Genomic DNA, 21,722 nt, shown 5'->3' on the forward strand with positions numbered 1-21,722 from the left:
TGTCAGTGCATGTCACAGCCTAATTAGAGACAACCACAACAACAACATAATAGATGTAACTCACACTCTGCCTTTTATTTACTCCTCCACTTCATGGGTTGTTTTTTTGTTTTTGTTTTTTTTGTTTTTTACATTTTTTCCTTTGATATTGCAAAATATTGTTATTAATTGTTTTTTATTTGTTTGTTTGTTTTATTGACACAACAAACATTAATTACTTCTTTATTATTTTCTTCCACTTACATGCATGTTCTTTGTAAAAGTCTATATATTGTAATTTGCTTAATGAATTGTATACATGTATATATATATATATATATGTTTTTATTTTTATTTTGTTCTTTTTTAATTTGTATTGATTATTGAATTGACGCTTTGGCAATATTGTTCACCTGACAGTCATGCCAATAAAGCAAATTGAATTGAATTGAATTGAATTGAATTGAATTGAATTGAATTGAATATAGGCACACTTTCCAGAGCTGTGTTGAGCTGTAATAGCGAACCGCTCCTTCCAGACTAACATTAGAGGGGAACTATCTTGATTGTTCTTCGAGCTGATCACCATCGCAACCAAATTACTTATTTATTTTTATTTTAATGCAGTTGGTTTTAGAAAATTAAGAGAATGAATGAGACGGCACCTATACTTGAAAAGGACAAAAAAAAAATCTATCCTATATTTGTATCGTTTGTAGTAAAGTTAAACAAAAACGGCACAACCCGGAAATGATTTAGTCTTTACCACTTCCGGTTCCCTCTTCTCAAAGTAAACAGTTTGTTGAATGGGGTTTTTAGTTGGATGCCTGAAATGAGGTCTGTAGTTAACACACGCTTAAGATACTCTAACGTTTTATTCTATGATATAAAATAAGGCAGTAAATATCCCACTCGTGAACTTTGAAGCTTTCAAGTGCAACCTGCAAGATTCAACCTGCAGGTAGCTGGCAGAGCCTGTAGGTGGAGGTTTGGCCTTTGTGCCAGCATCTGCAGGTGGAGTTGGCATCTGCAGGTTGCAGGAAGAGGCTGTGGGTGGAGGTTCAGTTGGCAGCTGTCTGCAAGAAGCAGCAGATGGAGGCAGAAATACTTGTTGCTTGCAGAGGCTGTAGGTGGAAGTTTGGCCACAGCTGTCTGTCAGAATCTGCAGGTGTAGTTGGCAGCTGCAGGTTGCTGACAGAGGCTGTAGGTGGAGGTTTGGCCACAGCTGTCTGTCAGAATCTGCAGGTGTAGTTGGCAGCTGCAGGTTGCTGGCAGAGGCTGTAGGTGTAGATTTGGATGGCAACTTTTTATGAGAAACAGCAGATGGAGGCAGAGGTGCTTGTTGCTTACAGAGGCTGTAGGTGGAGGTTTGGTCACAGCTGTCTGTCAGAATCTGCAGGTGGAGGCGACAACTGCAGGTTGCTGACAGAGGCTGTAGGTGGAGGTTTGGCCATAGCTGTCTGTCAGAATCTGCAGGTGGAGATGGCAAATGCAGGTTGCTGGAAGAGGCTGTGGGTGGAGATTCAGTTGTCAGCTGTCTGCAAGAAGCAGCAGATGGAGGTAGAGGTGCTTGTTGCTTGCAGAGGCTGTAGGTGGAGGTTTGGTCACAGCTGTCTGTCAGAATCTGCAGGTGGAGATGGCAAATGCAGGTTGCTGGAAGAGGCTGTGGGTGTAGATTTGGATGGCAACTTTTTATGAAAAACAGCAGATGGAGGCAGAGGTGCTTGTTGCTTGCAGAGGCTGTAGGTGGAGGTTTGGCCACAGCTGTCTGTCAGAATCTGCAGGTGGAGGCAGCAACTGAAGGTTGCTGGAAGAGGCTGTAGGTGGCCACAGACATAAAAAATACATGTACATTAAAGTACATGTTATCTTACCATAAGTAGGACAGTACAATGTAGCTCGTCTCATTACACAGAAGATGGATCATTACGGACAGACAGGAATTTTCCTGAAACACTGAAATTCATCATTAAATTCAGTTCAAATTCAAAAACATAATTAAGTCAACACACAAGCAAATAAAGTGTCAACAAAAACTGAACATTCATTACAGGGCTGTTGTATTGCAATTCATTATATTAACCTGTTTCCTTTTTTTTCTGGCCACTCTGAATCTTACCCACAAGCTGCACTCATAGTCCATAAAAACTTGAATGTAGCCTCATATTGAGAATATATTATAGAAACAGTACATTATTGTGGGACTTGTTTACATCTTACTTATAGTCATGTGAGAAGATGTACTGTATATCATCTCTGTGTCCAGTTCAGAGTTGGTCTGGGATATGTTTAGCACAAAGCCTAAAAGCAGGAGGGAATCAAAACCATGTAGAGCAGAAATGTACACATGACAGAGGCTTGATAATAGGGATATTTTTTATATTCTAGTAATATTGTTTCTGATAAAGACAAATGTTCATGCAAGAATTTGGATAAAACATTTTTCCCAGACATCCCTCTGAATGTGATCCTTGATTTTGGATCATGTTGGCCAATTGATGTAATAATATCCAGATTATAACAATTAAAAATAACATTATTTGACACTGAAAATACAGCAGGAAATTGATCTTTGGTAAACATGAAGACATCCAGGTCGAACTCCATCTCCTATTCTCTCTCTTGCTCTGTAAATGTCTTTCTAAATTTATATCCCAAGCCTTTTTAACAGTCTCTTCTGCACTATATTCACTTTTTTAATAGTCCTGTATCACAGCTGTTACCCTGCACTATATTCACTTTTAACAGTTTTTCTTCATCTCCTTGTATTTTTATATCTGGTATATTTTGTTGTACTTTGCACTACTAACTTTTTTACTGCCTTTTTACTAACATGTTTTGCACTATGGAACTGTGACGCTGGAAACTTGAATTTCCCTCGGGATCAATAAAGTTACTATCTATCTATCTATCTATCTATCTAAATGTCTTTTTAAATGTATTTCCCAAGCCTAACCCGAGACAACCCTGGTGACATCATCAGGGTTATTTATTAGAATCAGTAAATTGTTATCTCTGCTGTTATTTATTTGGCAAACTAGTGCTTTGCATTTTGATACCCGGTAAATGAGACAGAGTGAGACCTTGTTGCCCATCTCTCTGATTCAATTTCCTGACGCCTTCCTTCGCCCCGCCGAGCAGGTCGGTCTAGAAGGTAACCCACGAGTTGGGGAAACTCTCGCGAGATGGTCATGGTTAGGCATTGGTTTTCAATCGTTAAGGCGTTGAGCTCGGATGAATAGTTTAAATTAGGCGTTGACCTCCATGAATAGTCAAGTTTAGGCGTTGACTTCGAATAGTTAAGGTTAGGATTTTAAGATAGGTCGGCAAGTATCGCGAGAGTTTGCCAGATTTCGCAATTTGCGGGTTACTTTATGAACACGACCTACAAAACACCGGTTGCTCCTACCCCTTGACTCCACAGACTAGACTACACAGTTAGAACATTTGTTGAGTAGAATACTATATCTCCCAGGTATAGGGTAATTTTTAACCTCGTATTCTATGTAATATTTGCTATTAAATCTTCATGTGTTGTACTTATATTGTAGGCCGAGGAGTAACTCTACACTAGGGATGTGTCGGTCACGAACGAGCCGGTTCATTGAGCCGGCTCTTTTAAGTGAACGATAAGAGTTACAAGTTACAGTAAGAACCATATAAATAGGATTACAGCAATAAAAGACAAAAAAAACAAAAACAATATATGAGAACAACATATCTTAAAGTTCCTCTAAATAACAGTCATTTAAAATGGGTATGGTTTGTGTTCAGCAGCTTAACAGCAGAAGGGATAAAGGACTTGGAGTAACGATTTGTTCTCCTGTTTGTAACTTTTTAAGCGTATAAATGTACCGGGTTGGGACAAATGCGCGCTCGCATATGCGCGCTCGCGTGTGGCCGGAGCCTCGTCTCCTCTGCCTGCTTGCCTTCACTCAGACAGAGCGCGCGTTCTCGCGTACTTGGTCCACCTCTATACGTGAACGCGCGCTCACTCCACACTGCAGGAGAGTTAGTTTAGCTCTGAGAATATCTAGTGAATGTACAGTGGACGTTTGTGCGGAAATAAATGCTACAACTCCTCCAGACCAGCAGAGGTTTCCCGTGTCTTGTGAAGTGACGGGGCTCCACAGAGAGTAACTGTTGTCGGCTCGTTACCGACCAGGTGCCGGTGTCTCCCTGCTCTCTCCGGCTCTCTGAAATATCGAGTGATATTGTGGTTTTAGCTGACGTGTGTCGCCTCACTGTTTTGAGCGATGCTCGTTCAGGTATATTTAGAGCGAGCAAGCGGGAGCCCGATGCTGACTTTCGTTGATTTCAAGGCCACAGGTGTCGCTGTTAACAAGCTTTTCTGAAAGTTAAGATAAGATAAGATAAGATATACTTTTATTGTCCCCGTGGGGAAATTTTTCCTGGACTCCGTCCAACTGCAGTTACAAGCACTAAATTAAAACAGCATCAACAACAATAATACAAAATTCCACATCAGACAGGGAAACAGTTTCACAGAAACAGATGTTTCAACACATACACAGTCCATGTACATAATGGCACATACTATCACACACACTATCACACACACCATGGCAGGTATTGCACCGGTAGTGCACTGCACCGTCTACCGTGTTGCCCATATTGCACAGACAATAGTCCAATATTACACATATGCAACATATTGCACTGTCCCTTTACAAATAGTCCCTTTAAGGGCACATTATAACGTTGGCCTGAAGGCATCATAGAGAATTCAGCTGAAAGAATGTGATCTGGTTGGCTGATCTGTTTTTTTTTTGCTTTCTCAGCCACCTGTTTCTCCCAAATTGTGCCCAAGTCCTTCTGCTGAACTCCAATAATCTTGGAGCACACTTTGACTATACTATTTAGACTGTTCTTGTCCTTCACAGACAGCCCGTTAAACCAGTTTAGTATAATTATATTGAATAATGTAAGTGATATATGTGCACACATACTAATCAAAAATCAAAACAGCGCTAAATGTGGCTGAATTATAAAAAGGCAGAAGTGGTAAAAACGAAGAGCCGTTTGGGAGGAGCCGAAAGAGCCGGCGCTTCTTTGGTGAACTGAGCCAAATGATCCGGCTCACTAAAAAGAGCCTGAATTCCCATCACTACTCTCACCACTGCGTTTTCTGAGCGCAAACCAGCGCTGCTCAACGCACAGCCCCTCCCACTGCTGCTGCTCACAGAGAAAGACCTGAAACCAACAACATACAGCAGCTTTATGACGAACTAGCTAGCATGTTTATGTCTAAAAGCATCTCTTCTTACTGCTTTCTCATCAGTATGTAACCCCAGGCTCTTGAATCAGGGGTAGTTTGCTGTTCCACGGTAGGCTTTACTACATATATAGTGCTGCTTCTTAACTTTATGTTAGCTAGTTGTTTATTTACCTTTCATTAGCTTGTTAGCTTAGAAAGTTAGCAGCTGAACTTCTCTAAGCTAACGTTGAACATTAGCTACAGTAGTTAGCTATAGTTTGACTGAGTGATGTTTTAGTGTGATGTAACAGTGTGTAACATGTGTCTCTGAGTTTAAGCTAACTTATCCCAGTAAAGCATAGTTCGTCTGTCAGGAGGGAGTTAAGCTAACATTAGGTGGGAAAGTAACCTGGGACTATAAGACTATACTTTTTTGCCAAAATGTTACAAATCTAAGCATACTGATGATAAGAAAGCAGTAAAAAGAGATGAATCTAAGCACGTTATTGCTAAAATGTTACTAATCTAAGCATGTGTCTTGTGTGTTTACAGATCCTCCCTCCTTGCAGCTCTACTTTGTTGAAAGTCAGGCCTGAAATGGATGTGTGACCAGCTCAAACAGAGAGAGAGAGAGAGGAGAAAGCAAGAAAGAGGCTTCCTATCTTACTTGTTGCAGCCCAGGAGGAGCAGCAGGAGGAGTCTGGTTGAAAGGAAAAAGCCAGCAGGCATACAAGTTGTGTCATGATGTCTGAGACACAGGAGATAGGAGATCCTCCAGGTACAGAGGGAAACAAGCCAGAGGTCACAGCAGCTGTGACACACCTGACCAGTAATGTTCAACAGGTAGAAAGTGGAGCATCTGTGTCTTCTTCTTCGCCTGTGGCCTCCATGATCCAGACTCCTGCCACCACAGCGACGGAGGATGAGGATGAGAGTGAAGATGAGTCAGAAATCCTGGAGGAGAGTCCTTGTGGCCGCTGGCAGAAACGCAAAGAGGAGGTAAGGATGGTTGGGAAGCAGTGCTTTAAAATGATGGACAAAGCATTAACTGTTTAAACCACCGTCAGTTACAAGTTATTATGAGACACACATCACATTTGTCTGCATAAATCAAAATTTTAGAGTGACTTTTGACCTTTGAGTATGTAAACCAGAGTCATGAAGCTCAGCTGACTGGATTATTTGATGCAGTACTATTATGATGTAGATCCTCGATCCTTTTCCTACTGTTAAAGACTACATTACATTTTATGTGACACAAAATCAATCAAATTAATATTTTCTACATAAAATTAACAACCTGTTGGGCCATCGTCATTTTCAAATTGTTAATGTCTTATCTCACACACCATATCACTTCCTTCTAGTTTGGAATAAATGTTACAAGAAAGTGTAATTAACCACGCAAAAGTTTATCAGTATCAAGATACTGATTCAAAATATGATATTATATTTGGGGCGCCTGTGGCTGAGATGTAGAGCGGGTCGCAGGAGGATGAGAAGGATTGCAGTGAATGTATGCTATTCAAGTTTTTCGGTTTATTCTTTTATGAACTGTTTTTGTGCCTTGTATTTCATTTCACTATTAAAATATATTATCTAATAAGCTATTTTCTGTTCTTTTCCACTGTAGGTGAATCAGCGTAATGTCCCAGGGATTGATGCTGCGTACTTGGCCATGGACGCAGAGGAAGGGGTTGAGGTGGTTTGGAATGAAGTCATGATCTCAGAGAGGAAGAACTTCAAACTGCTGGAGGTGAGGCCCGGTGTTACGATATGTAGGAATAAAACAGTTAAAGATACTCGTTAAGGTGTGGTTTAGAAAGCCCTTAATGGCAACTTGCCGTCATATCATGTCCTTATTAACTTAGTCCTATAGTCATTATTCGACTCGTTTAAGTCATCGGCTAAAGCTTGAAGTCCCGCGTACTTACTTACTTAGGCCTTTTACCCCTCTTGGGGAATAGGCCGTCGACAAGGCTTCTCCACCCATCTCTATCCTAGGCCTTTCTCTCCAGCTGGTTCCAGATGTAGCCCGTTCTTTTGGTGTCTGCCTCGAGGTCTCGGCCCCAGGTGTTCTTTGGCCTTCCTCTTTTCCTTTTTCCTTGCGGATTCCAGGATAAAGCTTGCTTGGTGATGTTTGATTTAGGCTTACGGAGTGTGTGACCTATCCATTTCCAGCATCTTTTTGGGATTTCTTCATCTGCAGGAAGTTGGAAAGTTCTCTGCCAAAGCTAGTTGTTGTTTATGGTGTCAGGCCATTGCATCTGGAGAATCTTTCTCAAACATGTATTGATGAATGTCTGCACTTTCTTGGTGGTCATCACAGTTGTTCTCCATGTCTCTGATCCACACAATAAAACAGATTTTACATTGGTATTAAATAGCCTGACCTTGGTTTGCAGTGACAGTTCTTTTGAGTTCCAGATGTTGTTTAGCTGTATAAATGCTGTTCTTGCTTTGCCAATTCTTGTTCTTACATCAGCATCTGTGCCACTCTGCTCGTCGATGATACCCCCAAGGTAGTTGAAGGATGTTATTTCTTCCAATGCGCTACCTTCTAGTGTGACTGGGTCAGTGCTGGTTGTGCCGGTCTTTAGGATTTTGGTCTTGCCCTTGTGAATGTTGAGGCCAACTTGTGCAGAGGTTGTTGTTATGGTGTTGGTCTTCTCCTGGATTTGTTGTTGAGTGTGTGATAGTAGTGCCAGGTCATCTGCAAAGTCTGAGTCATCGAATTGTGTCCACTGGATTCCATTTCGCTTTCTTGCTGTGGATGTCACCATGATCCAGTCTATCACCAGTAGAAATAGGAAGAAGTCCCACGTGCAAACACTAAATTTGGGGAAACTGCTTTTGGTGTATGTGCTGCAAAAACTTTGAACAGTTTATAAAACACATTAAAACTTAACACAATTGTACCTATAGGTGATTTTAAATCCATGATTACAAACTACTTCGCTCTTGAATGTAACTGTTTTTAACTGTGTTCTATTGTTGTCTGGCTGTTTGCTTCTTGTTAACTCATTAATTATGTTCTTGTGTGTGTTTATTCTGTTTTATTGTACTTCAACATCATTGAAAGTGAGGGCATGCCCTCAATAATTCCTCAAGAAATAAATACAGGTTGAATGAATGAATGAATGGATGAATGAATGAATGAATGAATGGTGATATCACCCCAAAATGTAAAAAACGAGAAAAGAACATTTTCACAGATGTTTTTGTGCCTCATTAGTTCATGCACATATACAGGATAAAAAAGCACAAAGATCGATTGGGTACAACTTCTTTTACTATAGTACGCACAAACAAGTTATAGTGGTGAGAATGACGCAGCTCTTGGTCTGCAATGTGGACAAACCAGTGTCAAGCAATGCCAATGAAATTTAAGAGGTTCCCTGCCTTACAGATCCATCATGTAACTTTAATTACAAATAATATTGACATATTTTAAGGATCATGAATTTGGGAAGTGGTCAGTGATATACAGTATTGTTGTTTGCATATAATGAGCTTCTTTACAATATGTATAATTATCGAGTTTAGTCAAAGGAAAACATTTTTACCTTTTTGTGTAAAATATTTAAAGAATGCTCCCCTCTTGTCCTGTTGTTATAAAGCCGTTATAGACAGTCCAGGTTTGTTAACACGATAATCTGTGTACAATTTACTAGTGTCACATAATTTCTGGCATTGTGTATTATTATAGAGCAGCAGATAAAGACTATTTTTATTATTGATTAATTTGCCAAAAAGACCAGAAGGTCAAAACTACTATATATATGAGAACATGAGAGAAAATATTGCTTCGTTACAGTTTGTTCACATGACTGGTTCATTCAGATATATTACTCATCGGTCAGGCACAGGAGACTTGGTTCAAAAGCAAAATGTGTTTATATTAATTAGTATTATAACATATTATATTTTGTTTTTCCTCTGTGTTTAGGAGAAAGTGAAGGCAGTATTTGATAACCTGATCCATTTGGAACATGCCAATATCGTCAAGTTTCACAAGTACTGGGCGGACACAAAGGAGAACCGGGCCAGGGTGAGTCTCAGACCTGGGAAAAACATTATTTGGTAGACTTAAAATTGCAGACGCAGGCTTGTTATTGGATCTTTTGTCTGTCTTCATAAGTAAAATCATCACTTTCAAAAATGAAATAAGTATTTGTGAGTCTTTTTTTATTTACATTTCAATTAATCTGCTTGTAAAGTTTCCCCTAATTTCTTTGTCTCCCACAGGTGATTTTCATCACTGAATATATGTCATCAGGAAGCTTGAAGCAGTTTCTTAAGAAGACAAAAAAGAATCATAAAACCATGAATGAAAAGGTAATAACTGACTTTATATAAATTTACCCTAACAGAATAATGGTATATACATATATACATGGTTACATATTTTGTGAAAAGTGACAGCCCCTTTATCACAGCATGGATAAGATCGGCTTTCCAAAGCGAGGACCAAGAATTTCATTAACGCATTAATTGTCTGTTGTCAAAAGGAAGAAAGAATTTGCAAATATACCGTGTACCAGTTTTGAGCGAAGTTAAATCACGTTATGTAAGTCATAGTTGCTCCATATTGGAAACCAGCTAGTAAGTGCTCTGATAAAGTGTATGGTCCTACAGGCTTGGAAGAGATGGTGCACACAGATCCTGTCTGCTCTCAGGTTGGTTTCACCATATCAAACATGTTAAATTCACTGACATGGAAAACATCCCAATCTCTTTCTAATGAGGTCTGTATTTGTATTTGTGGATGTTTTTCTTATGTACTGCAGTTATCTCCACTCATGTGACCCTCCCATCATCCATGGCAACCTGACCTGTGACACCATCTTCATCCAACACAACGGGCTCATCAAGATCGGATCAGGTATAGAGTTACGCAAGTTTCATCATAGAGCTGGAGCTGGAGCATCGTTGATAGAGTCAAATGATACTGAATTATGGATTTAAAGACTGCAAATTTCAGTGAATTTCCATGATTACACAGTACCAGTGTTATATGTACAACAGTAACAATCTCATCCGGCACTTTAATCAAACAATCAAGAAATCTTGTAACAAAAATTGTGTCAATATCTCTTTTCTCATGCATTTAAATAACGCCTTACAATGTATAAGATGTGAGCAAAGGTGGTGTGTAATGTGGTTTAGAAGTCAACTGTTGTGTGTGACTCAAGTTCAGCCACTCAATTGTCAATTGTTCGACCTCTCGTACTCCATTATCTACTAAAGAGCAGCTTCCAAACTCTCAACATCCGGCACTATAGTTTACACAATGTAAAGGTAATATTGATATTCCCTCTTTTTCCCCTGCCTCTTGTTCCTCCCTCTATCACATACTTTCTTGTCTTTCTTGTCTTTCTCGGTCTTCATATTCCTTCTTCTTACTCACTCCGTCCTACCATCATATATCCTCCATCTTCTCTCCTCCTGTCTCATCTGCAGTTGCCCCAGACACCATCAACAACCATGTGAAGACGTGTCATGAGGAACAGAAGAACTTGCACTTCTTTGCCCCAGAATACGGAGGTAGAGTTTTCTGTGTTTACTAGGGTTGATTAAAGATATTCTTAGTTGACTAACATACAATTATAACTCATACAATTTTGTCGATTAGTTGATTTAATCAACAGATCTGTAAAACTAAGTTTCTCAACAAATAATTACACAAAAGCACAACTTAAAATCTTGTGTTTACCAGAGATGTGCTCATAAGTTTCTTGTATATAAGTCATTCAGCATGAAAAAGCATTAAATATGACTAATCCACTAAAGAAATCTTAGTCGACTAAGACCAAAATGACCGATTATGATGATCGACTAAGAGGGGGCAGCCCTAGTTGTTACTGATTTTGACCTCCAGAGTAAACTGGATGACACAGGTATATTGGAAAGATGTCATAAGACATTACTGTTTTTAAGGACTCTCTTGATTTTATCCATGTGTGAGTATGTGGTTTCTCACAAAATTGCATCATATACTGACATAGCACAATAGAAGTACGGTATCGTACAATTCCTTAGTTTGATGAATATGTTGTTGTTGAATGTTTTCCTATGAAGACATTTTTTTTAACATAATATGGCAGACTTCTTAGTACAAGAGTGTTGAATGTTGTCTTAACACAGTCAGCTCTGCAAGAGCTTTGTCTAAATATAATAATCTAAAATTGATTTAAATCAGAAAACATCTTATCAAAGAAGAAGTAAACAAGACTAAGAATCAATCTGACCAAGTATTTGATCCCAACTTTTGATACCTGACAGATGAAGGGCACATTTAGGTATATGATACAATATCTGTTTTCTTTTTATTCCTTCTCTCATTGTAGTAATTGATGATGTCACCACGGCTGTAGACATCTACTCGTTTGGCATGTGTGCCTTAGAGGTGAGATGGGACCCATGATGCATGGTAGGATGGCCTGAGCCCTTTCTTAAAACAATATGTTAACGTGCGCGTTGGTGTGTTGCAGATGGCGCTCTTGGAAATCCAGGGGAATGGAGAGTCCTCTTTTATTTCTCAGGAGGCCATCAACAATGCCATACAGTTACTGGAGGACCCACTGCAGAGGGTGAGATGAAGATAGTGGAATATGTGTTTGTATGTTCATGAGTATCCTGGAAGATCGTACAAGACGTTCGTCCAGAAGTGTGTGACCCAGATGTTTGTTTTTGTAGGTGTTGATCCAGATGTGCCTCGAGAGTGATCCCAGTACAAGGCCTACAGCCAGAGAACTGCTATTTAACCAAGCTCTGTTTGAAGTACCACAGCTAAAACTGCAGGCTGCACATTGCATTGTCAGCCACCACCGTGAGTCTTTACCATACACATACATACATAACAGATTTTGTTATTTTGATTTGCTTTAATCAGGATGAAATGGTTAATAAGAAGACTGACCAAGTAAGTGACGGGCTATATGTAGAGTTAAAACTTAAGAGCTTGCTGAGCAGGAAGAGGTGCTGTATCCATTAAAGCTCCACTAATCACCATTTTCTGTATTAACAACGGATCACATGGTTGTGTGTAATGTAAAAGGGTCGGCTCAGAGTGCCCTCACAGCACCAAACAGTAGGTAGACAAAGGCAACTAACTGGGGAAGAAAGTCAAACATCCTGCAGGCTTAAGAGCCAAAGTTTTTTCTTCGGTGTTGGTGGAGACCAAAATATAGTTTAAAGTAGAGTAAAAATGTAACTTACAGTAATCCGATGGACAAAAAGACAAGTTCGAATGAATGCTAACGTTGCTCTGTCTCTGCTAGGTGTGTAAATAGCAGTTGGTTGCTACACATTTGCCACAAGATTATAAAATGATAACATGTCTGAGACACTGTTTTTAAGTTGTGGAGTCTGCTCCCAAGTGGCCAGAATCAGAATCAGATTTATTTGCCAACTATGTGTGCACATATAATAAATTTGACTCACACAGAAATAGAAATAACAGCTAGAAGAAGGCCAGAAGAATCAATGAATGCAGCTTTAAAGGAAGAGTGTGTAGCATTTAGGGGGATCTATTGGCATAATATTAATAAGTATGTTTTTTTTTGTGTATAATCACCTGAAAATAAGAATCGTTGTGTTTTCGTTACTTTAGAATGAGCCGTTTATATCTACATAGGGAGCGGGTCCTCTTCACGGAGCCAGCCACCATATTTCTACAGTAGCCCAGAACGGACAAACCAAACACTGGCTCTAGATAGAGCCATTCGTGTTTTCACATTTTCGCGTCGGCCACCATAGTTCTCTTACACGGGAGAAGTTTCAGTTAGTTGCAATCTGCAACCTCACCGCTAGATGCCGCCAAATCCTACACACTTCACCTTTAAATACTGATTATTTTTGCTGCTGTGCAATATTTTATTCTGAAGCACACTTAAGGACTGGGAAAAAGCACACATACGATTTGCACTTAAAGTGGGATATACTCTCATGAGACTTTTCCTACCTCTCACACATCATCAGATACCACCAATGAAAGCATTTAAAGTGATGTGTCCTAGCTACCTGCATCACCTGATCAGTTCTTAATGGTTTGTAATTGTTCAGACATGATTCCTGAGAATGCCCTGGAGGAGATTACTAAGAACCTAGACCCCAACCTGGTCATCGCTGAGATGAAAGAGGATGTTCAGCTCAAGTAAGTGCCAGAAGCTGGTATTCACAGTTTAGTGTCAGTCAGCGTCAGCTAGTTACAAACAGTAGTCTTCCAGATAGAGCTGTTTGTTTTAATAGCAACAGCATTGATGTTGTTCTTTCATTCTGAATATGTTCAGTACAAGAAGATAATGTTTATCAATAATAATGGCAGATAAGTGAAAATTCTTATTCTTGACTGTGTTTTTCATTACTCTTAAATGCTAATCCTCAATGATTTTCTGAGTTTATAGGAAACATTATACTATCTTATTTTAAATTTTTGTGGTGTAAATACCTCAAACTGTATTATCTAATTGTATTTATTTTCTTCTTTAGGCTTTCACAGTTTCCTGCTTTGGAGCTTGATAAATTCCTGGAGGATGTGAGGTAAGAAGCAAAGCAGCGAGCAGCAAGAGTCTGAGCAAGCTCTACTCTCAATTTCTATATGCCTCAAAGAGAAACACTCTCCGCCCACATGGGGGCAGTATGGGACCATCTTGCTATTGTGGTGCATCTTTCAATATGTTTATGTATGATATAATCAAAAATATGGTATAATATCCTCCTAAAATATTACTCCTGGACTTTTCACACATTCTGTGGTTTAACTAAATGTACTATTTTGAAAATATTTAGTTTTCTTCACATGTGCATTGGCCACTTTGCATCAGGTTCTGCAAGTCTCCTCTGCTCCATGTTTTTCCCTCCTCCTGAATTGTACCCACTGTCCTCTTTGGGACCTCTGTGTGTAATATGTAATTATGGCCAAAGAACTTAATTGGCCACTGGTAGACCAAGGTTTTGATACATCTAAAGGAAGTCTTAATTTTTTAATAGTTATTGATGTGTGTTACTTGTGGTTCACATTAAGTTTTGACTATATGGAGAGAGAAACAAAGACTATTTATTTAAAACATTTTGTTACATGTTTGGTTTTCCTATATATATATATTGTGGTTTCAAAATGGAGATTTTGTAAAATTTTCTCTCATTTTCCACCTCATCGCTTTCATTTCTTCTTTTGTTTCTGTTGAATTTCCTTACATCAAACGTTTTAATCATTTTTTTTATTATTTTATATAACTCCCATCTTTTTTCCAACCCCTCTCCCTTCATTCCCCCTTTCTATATGTTTTCTCCACCTCTCCGTGTCGCCATTACTCCCTCTTTCCTTGGATCAGGAATGGTATTTATCCAATGACGGCATTCGGGCTGCCCTGTCCTCAGCAGCCTCAACAGGAGACTATTAAATCTCCCATTGTCATCCCCTTGGTCAAATCCCCCACCCCCGAACCTGCAGAGCTCGAGACACGACGGGTGCGTACAACAGATTTTACTGCATATTACAAAAGGAAGATACAGTCACAATGGTGACATTTCACAAGTAATCATCCTGATGCTTACATTTCTTAATGTTCACGATCAGTCACTGAATCAATATGTATAATGTGTATTTTCTGGAGTAAAATGCTGTTCTGAAATCTCAACTCTAATTGAGAACCACTCATATTTAGATTTCCATACCTCTTTTGCAGGTCGTTCAAATGCAGTGTAACGTTGAATATGTCGAGGAGGGAGCAAAGTATCATGTAAGTCTCCACAATAATATGTATAGGTTGGTCCTTTATTGTTTAACTAATTACTATGCAACATACAGGCTCCCCTCACTGACCAACAACATGGTATTATACCAAACATTTGTTATTTCCTGGCCATACAGAAGTATAATAGTAATAATAATATTGTTTTCTTTCTCTCCTTCCAGCTAACATTACTGCTGAAACTGGAGGATAAACTGAATAGACATCTAAGCTGTGACATGTTACCTCGTAAGACCACCTCTTCTATCACACACTGACACTTAATCCCTCTGTGAGCTTCAAGATACAGTCACTGATTTTGTTATTGTGCGCCCACATCCTAAAATTTACACCCAGCTCTCTCAATGCTGAGAGTCCAGTTTCATTACATCAAAAGTGAGCAGGGAGGTTTGATTTGGGCGCGCTATTGGGACATTGACATTTCCAACCAGTCAATATTATTGCGATCATTTGATATTGTTGGAAGGCGTGTTCTGCGTAGGTGAGGGGAAGATAAGAGGAGTGGAGGCCATTCTTTCAGGCATGTGTGTTTCACTTTTTGTCCCGATACAAGCACCTCTACATGTATGTAAAATATCAATACCAGAAAGCATACTGTATTTTAGGGGGGGGAATGACACATGTTTGCATGTGGGTTTGCATGTGCATTTTGACTTTAATGCCTTCAAAGATTTTTATGAAGTGTCGTCATTTTATCCATCTGGACAGTTTCGGTTTACAGCTTGGGTTTAGGGTTAACGGTAGTATTACATTTGACTTGAGGTGATGATAAATGATGGAGTTATGTCTGTATGAATTACTGCATAGCACTGTACTCTCAGATTTTACCACACACAGAGTTTTAATATACAGTAACTCTCCATATGTGCGCACTGAGGCATGTAGGAAAGTGAGAGTGAGATTCCAGAGAGAGTTCGAAACTGGGATGGCGTCACAATATACAGCATGCAAGACTATTTTTGGCAGGGAGACTAACTGTCGCTTATGTGTCATGAAAACCTTGCACCTCTATTTTGGACAAATTTATTTGGATTACATTCAGGAATTGTTTTTTAATGGCCATAGTGGCTTTTAAAACCCCAATAGGCGCAAAATCTGTTTTAACATCATCAATAATTCTACTTTAAAAAGTCTGAATTTTTTAGTTATTTAATTAATTTATTTGAAATTGAGGATTTTCATCAAAATGCTGGAAACCAAAGGAAGGCAAATGAGTAAAGAACGCACAACACAACTGTTGCAATGGTCAGAATAATGTAGGCAGTATGATCCCGTGTGGACATGCACACAGGTATGGTTGGCATGTATAATGTTGCAGGCGTGTGGGGAATGCCGGGCCTGTGAAAGGCTATAGCTGACAGCTGTCACCTCCTGTGTCAAGATCTGGCCATCTCTTCCCAGGCTTTCATCTCCCTGTCTCTCCTCTGCTCTTTCTCTCGCTCACACTGTTTCTCACATCATATGTCTTCTTTTGCACACTCACACCTTAATACCACTGGCACACATACTGTAGCTTCACATCATAGACGCACCCTGTCCTCTTAGTCAACAGCCCCTCCTGCTGATATCAGGGGATATTCTTCAAAGCTTTCCTTATCAACGCGCCAAAGTCCAAAGTAACACTGTGCAGAGTCACAAGCTTACTGAGCCACTTAAATCCCCCCCCCCCCCTTTTTGCATGGCTCTCCTACACCCTACTTCAATTGAAACATTTTCACAACATGAAGCACCATCCTCAAAATCAGCCTCAAAACTAAAATAGTAACTAATGTTGTAAGATGATTTTCAGACCACAAGACGCAAACAAGCAAGGAAGGCTCTCACTTAGCTCAAATATCAGTCAATTCATCATGTTTAGTTTAGTTTATTAAGATCCCTATTAGCTACAGCATTGCAGCAGCTATTCTTCCTGGGGTCCACAAACACACTTACAATGTGAAAGTGCTAGAATAAACAGGACAAGACAAAAACACACAGAATAATCTAACCTAGTTGTGGACTGCTGGTGTTTTTCATTTCTTAATGTCAAAGTTGTTGGATGGACCATCTCCTCCACTTGTTTGTCTTGCCCCAGTCACATTCCTGGTGTAGTTGTAAATTGACAGCTAGGTTATTAAAAATCGGTAGACCATGACAACTCTTCTGCTCACTGGGCACAGGCAAAGAATGTCTCAAATTGGGCGGTTACAAAAATAAAAGTAAAAAACACTGTCATTAGATACAAAAAAACAGGTCAGGGACTGAAAGGAGGGCTCTGAAGGTGTATCAGGAGAAAGTTGGCATAAAAAGTTGTGGAACATTTTATATTCTGAGCTGGTTTGTTCTGAATGTATTTTCCTAATGTTTTAGTAAAGTAAAATCCAGCATATGTTCCCATATTTTGTGCAACCTTGCATATATTTTGTTTAGACTTCTGTTGATGCCCTTTGTAGTTCACTTGTAGCTCAGTTTTTTTTGGGTACTAACTTTCCCTCCACCTGCCTTATACTTTCACCAAAGGTAGCGAGTCCTTACACTTTCATGTTATGTAAACAGTCAGAAGAATAGCACAGTTGGAGCGCAATGTTATTTTACATAACAAAAGGTTTTGCAGCTGCATTGTAACAATAACAGGATTATTGACACTCCTGCTGGTGTAGAAATCTTAATCTTTGCCTTTTCTGAGATAGATTTGTTCCTGTATAACTGTTGAAGATTGAGTATCTTTACCCCAGTTAAAAAGGGGGACACACTTTTGTTGAGCTAGGGGTACATTTTGTTTTTTGGGACAAATACAGAACATTGAAAAAATATAAAAATATTAGCCCAGAAAGAAAGTGCACTAAAATTGAGGAAAGGAGAAGAGGCTCAGAAGACTGTCCATTAAATCGTTAAGCCTTTAATGGCAAGGCTAAAGAAGAATATTTACAAAGCTAACATGTTTTAACAGATCATGGCCTTATGAAGACCATGCTGTTGAAACATGTTGGCTTTTTGCACTTTCCTGCCAGATGAGTCCCATTCTCAACTCTCTGTCCTTTTTAACTGTGTTGGATATCACTTAAAGAACCAGTGTGTAACATTTAGGGGGATCTATTGGTAGAAATGGAATATAAATGTTTTCTTTAGTGTATAATCATCTGAATATAAGAATTGTGTTTTCGTTAGTGAGCCGTTTATATCTACATAGGGAGCGGGTCCTCTTCATGGATTTTGCCATGTTGCACCGCCATGTTTCAACAGTAACCCAGAACAGACAAACCAAACTCTGTTAACTTTTCCTGCTTGGGCCAGAGTCAATAACGTTATTCGCTGCCATTGCTGCCGCTCTCTCTCTTGCTTCACCACTCACGTCCCACGTACACGCACACTCTAAGCTCTCTACTCTTAGAAAAACTGTCTCTAGAGAGGGCCATTCGCATTTTTGATACCGCCGGATCCTACACACATGGCCATAGGAATATAAAAATGGTACCACCCAGCAACAAAATGGGCTCAGAGATGCAAAGAGCAACATCAGTGGCTGCTGTGGATGTGGATTTAAAAGCAGCATCTGGACCATATTTTCTGAATGTGGTATTTACCCTAGGCCTGACCTTTTTTCAGCCGTAGGTATGTGTGTTATTGTATTTGCATAACTCCAAGAGAGATAGTGAGCGACTGGTAGAGTTGATCATGATGATGGTGATGTACAAGTTTATGAATTACTGTTATTAACTGTGCTGGTGTCTGTTTCAGATGAGAATGTTCAAGAGTTGGCCGAAGAGTTGGTGCAGCTGGGCTTAATCAGTGAGGTGGGTGTTTTGTATGTTACAGAGAGATTCATGTTGACTGTGTGTCTGTGTTAGTGCAAAGCTGCAGGCGAGGTGTGTGGGTGATACTGTAGGTGAGTGTGCTATTCCTGTACCAAACTCTGTGGAAATTCTGTTGATTTTAAAAGGCGAGGTGACCCCTGACTCTTTTTTATACCCTCCAACACACATACACCTTCGCCTAGATACAGTATGTACTCTTGTGCCCACTCACCTACCCACATTAATGTTATATAGTCACTTCATCTCTCTGTGGGCGAGAGTGTATGTAGGCTTTTGTCTTAATGACTTACTCCTCTTAATGGATTTCATGGACACTTAAAACAGTTTTATGCCTCATCTGTTGTACTGACTTACGTACGTACATATGTGTGTTTTAGCTGTAATGATGGGCCATATCTCCAGTATCTTAACAGATCAATGTATCTGTTATCTGTAACTTCCTTCATTGTTGAAACTGTTTGTGTTCTCTTCACAGGTGGACCAAAACCAAATAGCCTCTCTACTAGAAGAATCATTCAGCCAAGCTCTTCACTAGCAACGGTTACTGACTCCTCATAAGTACACTCCCTTGACCCTGTTACATGTTCTTTTTGGTTGCTCAACATGGTGACTATATTTAGTATTTTTTATGTATTTTCTACTAAGCCTTAGGTGGTAATGTGACCAAAAGGGTGGGATTTTTCCTCTGCGTCAGGGATTAAAACTTCCTAAAAGCACAGAAAACCTTTAACATAAAGCATTTTAGAGTCCAGGTGACTCCAAAGAAGCCACCTGGACTGATTTCACATTTCTTATTGTAAAATTCAAAACATACATATACAGTATACTGATTCTTTTGAATGTGTTGGCTGTTAAGTTTAGTTAAAAGGTAAACCCCATTAATGCTGTACCAGACATTTGATGACAACAGTACTGACCAGATTACTTACAGCTTTACCTTTTTAAAACCACTTTATTCTCTCAAGCCACAGTTGTATTTCAGAGTGAGGTGTTTACATAATGAATTGCTCGGCCTGTTTGTGGTAGGATGAGACAGTCTAAAACATCATCATGACTGATTCAAACCTTCACTGGAGTAGCACCACGCAAACTCACCTCTCACTACTTTAAATTTTAACGATTGGATCCACTTCTGTTGACCACCAGCAAAACTTCCCTTTCTACCCAAAGACAATTTTACAAAATAAGCCATTCTCTCTGGATCCTCATTTCACGTGGTTCCCCCTCTCATTTGGCTCCCTTTTGTTTTGCCTCATATGATACATACAGTATATAAACATTCTCCTGTTCTTTAACTTTTGTGACGTGTTCGACCAACATGTCACCTTTCAGGTTAAATATATGTAATAGTTTGAAAACTGGATGGCAGAGATTGCAAAGTTGACTTTATAATAGACAAATACCCATGAAAAAAATATTTTTAAAAGGCCTTTTATACAGAACACAATGGATGTGCACCACTGCATATCACATGCCAGTTCTCTCTGGTTGCTTGGTTACTTTGAGGTACTGTGAACTCAGTGTTACTGAATTTCTGTTTGTGTTTGTTTTTATATTTTTGCGCTACTGTTAGCCTTACGCTGGGCCTACGCACATGCCTTAAAGTCCTCTTTTCTCTGTTTTTATTATTGTATTCATTGTTTTACCATTTGCTGCTTGTTGGGTTCACACATGCTACTCTGCTTGTAGAATTCATTCATGCGAGACTTGTGTACTGAACTCGGCTGCCATATGCTGTAGAAAGAGGACCTGGCCTTTTCCTGATACATCTGTGTGAGAGCGTCATATGTTTTATTTATGTTACAGACACTGTATAGCATGTCTTTACTTATTATTCTTTTGTTTACTGTGATTTCACACAGAGACCACATCGTTGGGAGTCTGAGCCAATACATAACATCTCTTGTTTCCATTGTTTTCATTTGATTAAACTGGGACCTAGTGGGTTCACATTATCCTTCTCAGAGAGCAGAGGCTCCTAAACTTGAACACAAAATTTGACATCATACATGTCTAGTTTAGACTTATATTGAGATCAGGGAGTTGCATATGGCCTTTTTGTGACATTTTGGCTCAGAGCTCTTTGTGGCCTACTGGTACTGCTGTCTCTGAACGCTCATACAATTCAGGAACTTAAACAAGCAGTAATATTGCAAGGAAATATAACATTCTCAGTACGTATAGAAAAAAAACAAAAGCTATGATACGGTTACATACAATAATTTACCATTTTTCTGGCATTTTATTGAGATTATACTTGAAGTGTCTTATAATAAATACCAGTTTAATTGACAATTACTTTATTAGCTTGCAGATGGAGCTTTCCTGTGTTGCTGGTTGATGAGTTATGATGTTAAATTGGTCCCCTCACCAGTGATATCATATTAATCCAATGATCTCTCATATATTTCTGAAGTATTTTTTTAAAAATGTATTCAGGCTACAAATGTGTTCCAATCTGCATTTTTGCTATAATACATACATGGGGTAGTCTATCTTAATGCATTGTTTACTTTATTTTCCTCTGTTTTGTATGTGTATTTGTGAACTGCTAAGATTGTATATTCCAAAGATGTGTTTTAAAATCAGCCAGGAGAATGTAAGTGCACCATTTCTTGTAGAGAGAAGTGGTAAAAACCAACCAATGTGATCACCAGACCAGCTTTATTCTCTCTCTCTCTCTCTCTTTCTCCATCTCTCTCTATCTCTCTATCTCTCTCTCACCCAAATTATTGGTGGTGTTGAAACTGGTTATTAAATAATCATTCAGGGTGGGCCCGCTTTATCATCCTGTAACTCAAAGGATGTGAGCTTTTGGTTATATTTGTATATTCCTCTATTTTGTATATGACATGAGCGTCAGTAAATGTTTGTGTGTCTTTGCAGAATCTGCAAAGTATGACTGTTCTTTCAAATAAATGTGTGAAATGCTTCACTTTGTTATTTTTTAGCAAAGATAAAGATTCACTGATT

At 39.1% G+C, this 21,722-nt stretch overlaps 1 protein-coding gene across 2 annotated transcripts; it reads left to right on the forward strand.

The window, feature by feature from the left end:
- The first annotated feature begins 741 nt into the window (after window positions 1-741).
- On the forward strand, window positions 742-21,681 carry LOC119476050 (nuclear receptor-binding protein-like). 2 transcript variants are annotated; one of them, XM_037749241.1, is made up of 18 exons: window positions 742-816; window positions 5,750-6,196; window positions 6,831-6,953; window positions 9,147-9,248; window positions 9,446-9,535; window positions 9,836-9,876; window positions 9,988-10,082; window positions 10,661-10,744; window positions 11,548-11,606; window positions 11,692-11,790; window positions 11,897-12,029; window positions 13,265-13,355; window positions 13,691-13,741; window positions 14,536-14,671; window positions 14,890-14,943; window positions 15,120-15,183; window positions 18,673-18,728; window positions 19,225-21,681. In XM_037749241.1, the coding sequence occupies exons 2-18, from the start codon at window positions 5,939-5,941 to the stop codon at window positions 19,282-19,284; spliced, it is 1,596 nt and encodes a 531-aa protein (XP_037605169.1). In that variant the 5' UTR covers window positions 742-816; window positions 5,750-5,938; the 3' UTR covers window positions 19,285-21,681. The 2 variants fall into 2 exon arrangements, with proteins under 2 accessions (XP_037605169.1, XP_037605160.1); XM_037749232.1 differs by lacking the exon at window positions 742-816 and adding an exon at window positions 5,139-5,327.
- The last annotated feature ends 41 nt before the right edge of the window (window positions 21,682-21,722 follow it).

This window comes from Sebastes umbrosus, chromosome 2 (assembly GCF_015220745.1).
Source record: "Sebastes umbrosus isolate fSebUmb1 chromosome 2, fSebUmb1.pri, whole genome shotgun sequence".
In the NCBI taxonomy this organism is placed as follows: Eukaryota; Metazoa; Chordata; class Actinopteri; order Perciformes; family Sebastidae; genus Sebastes; species Sebastes umbrosus.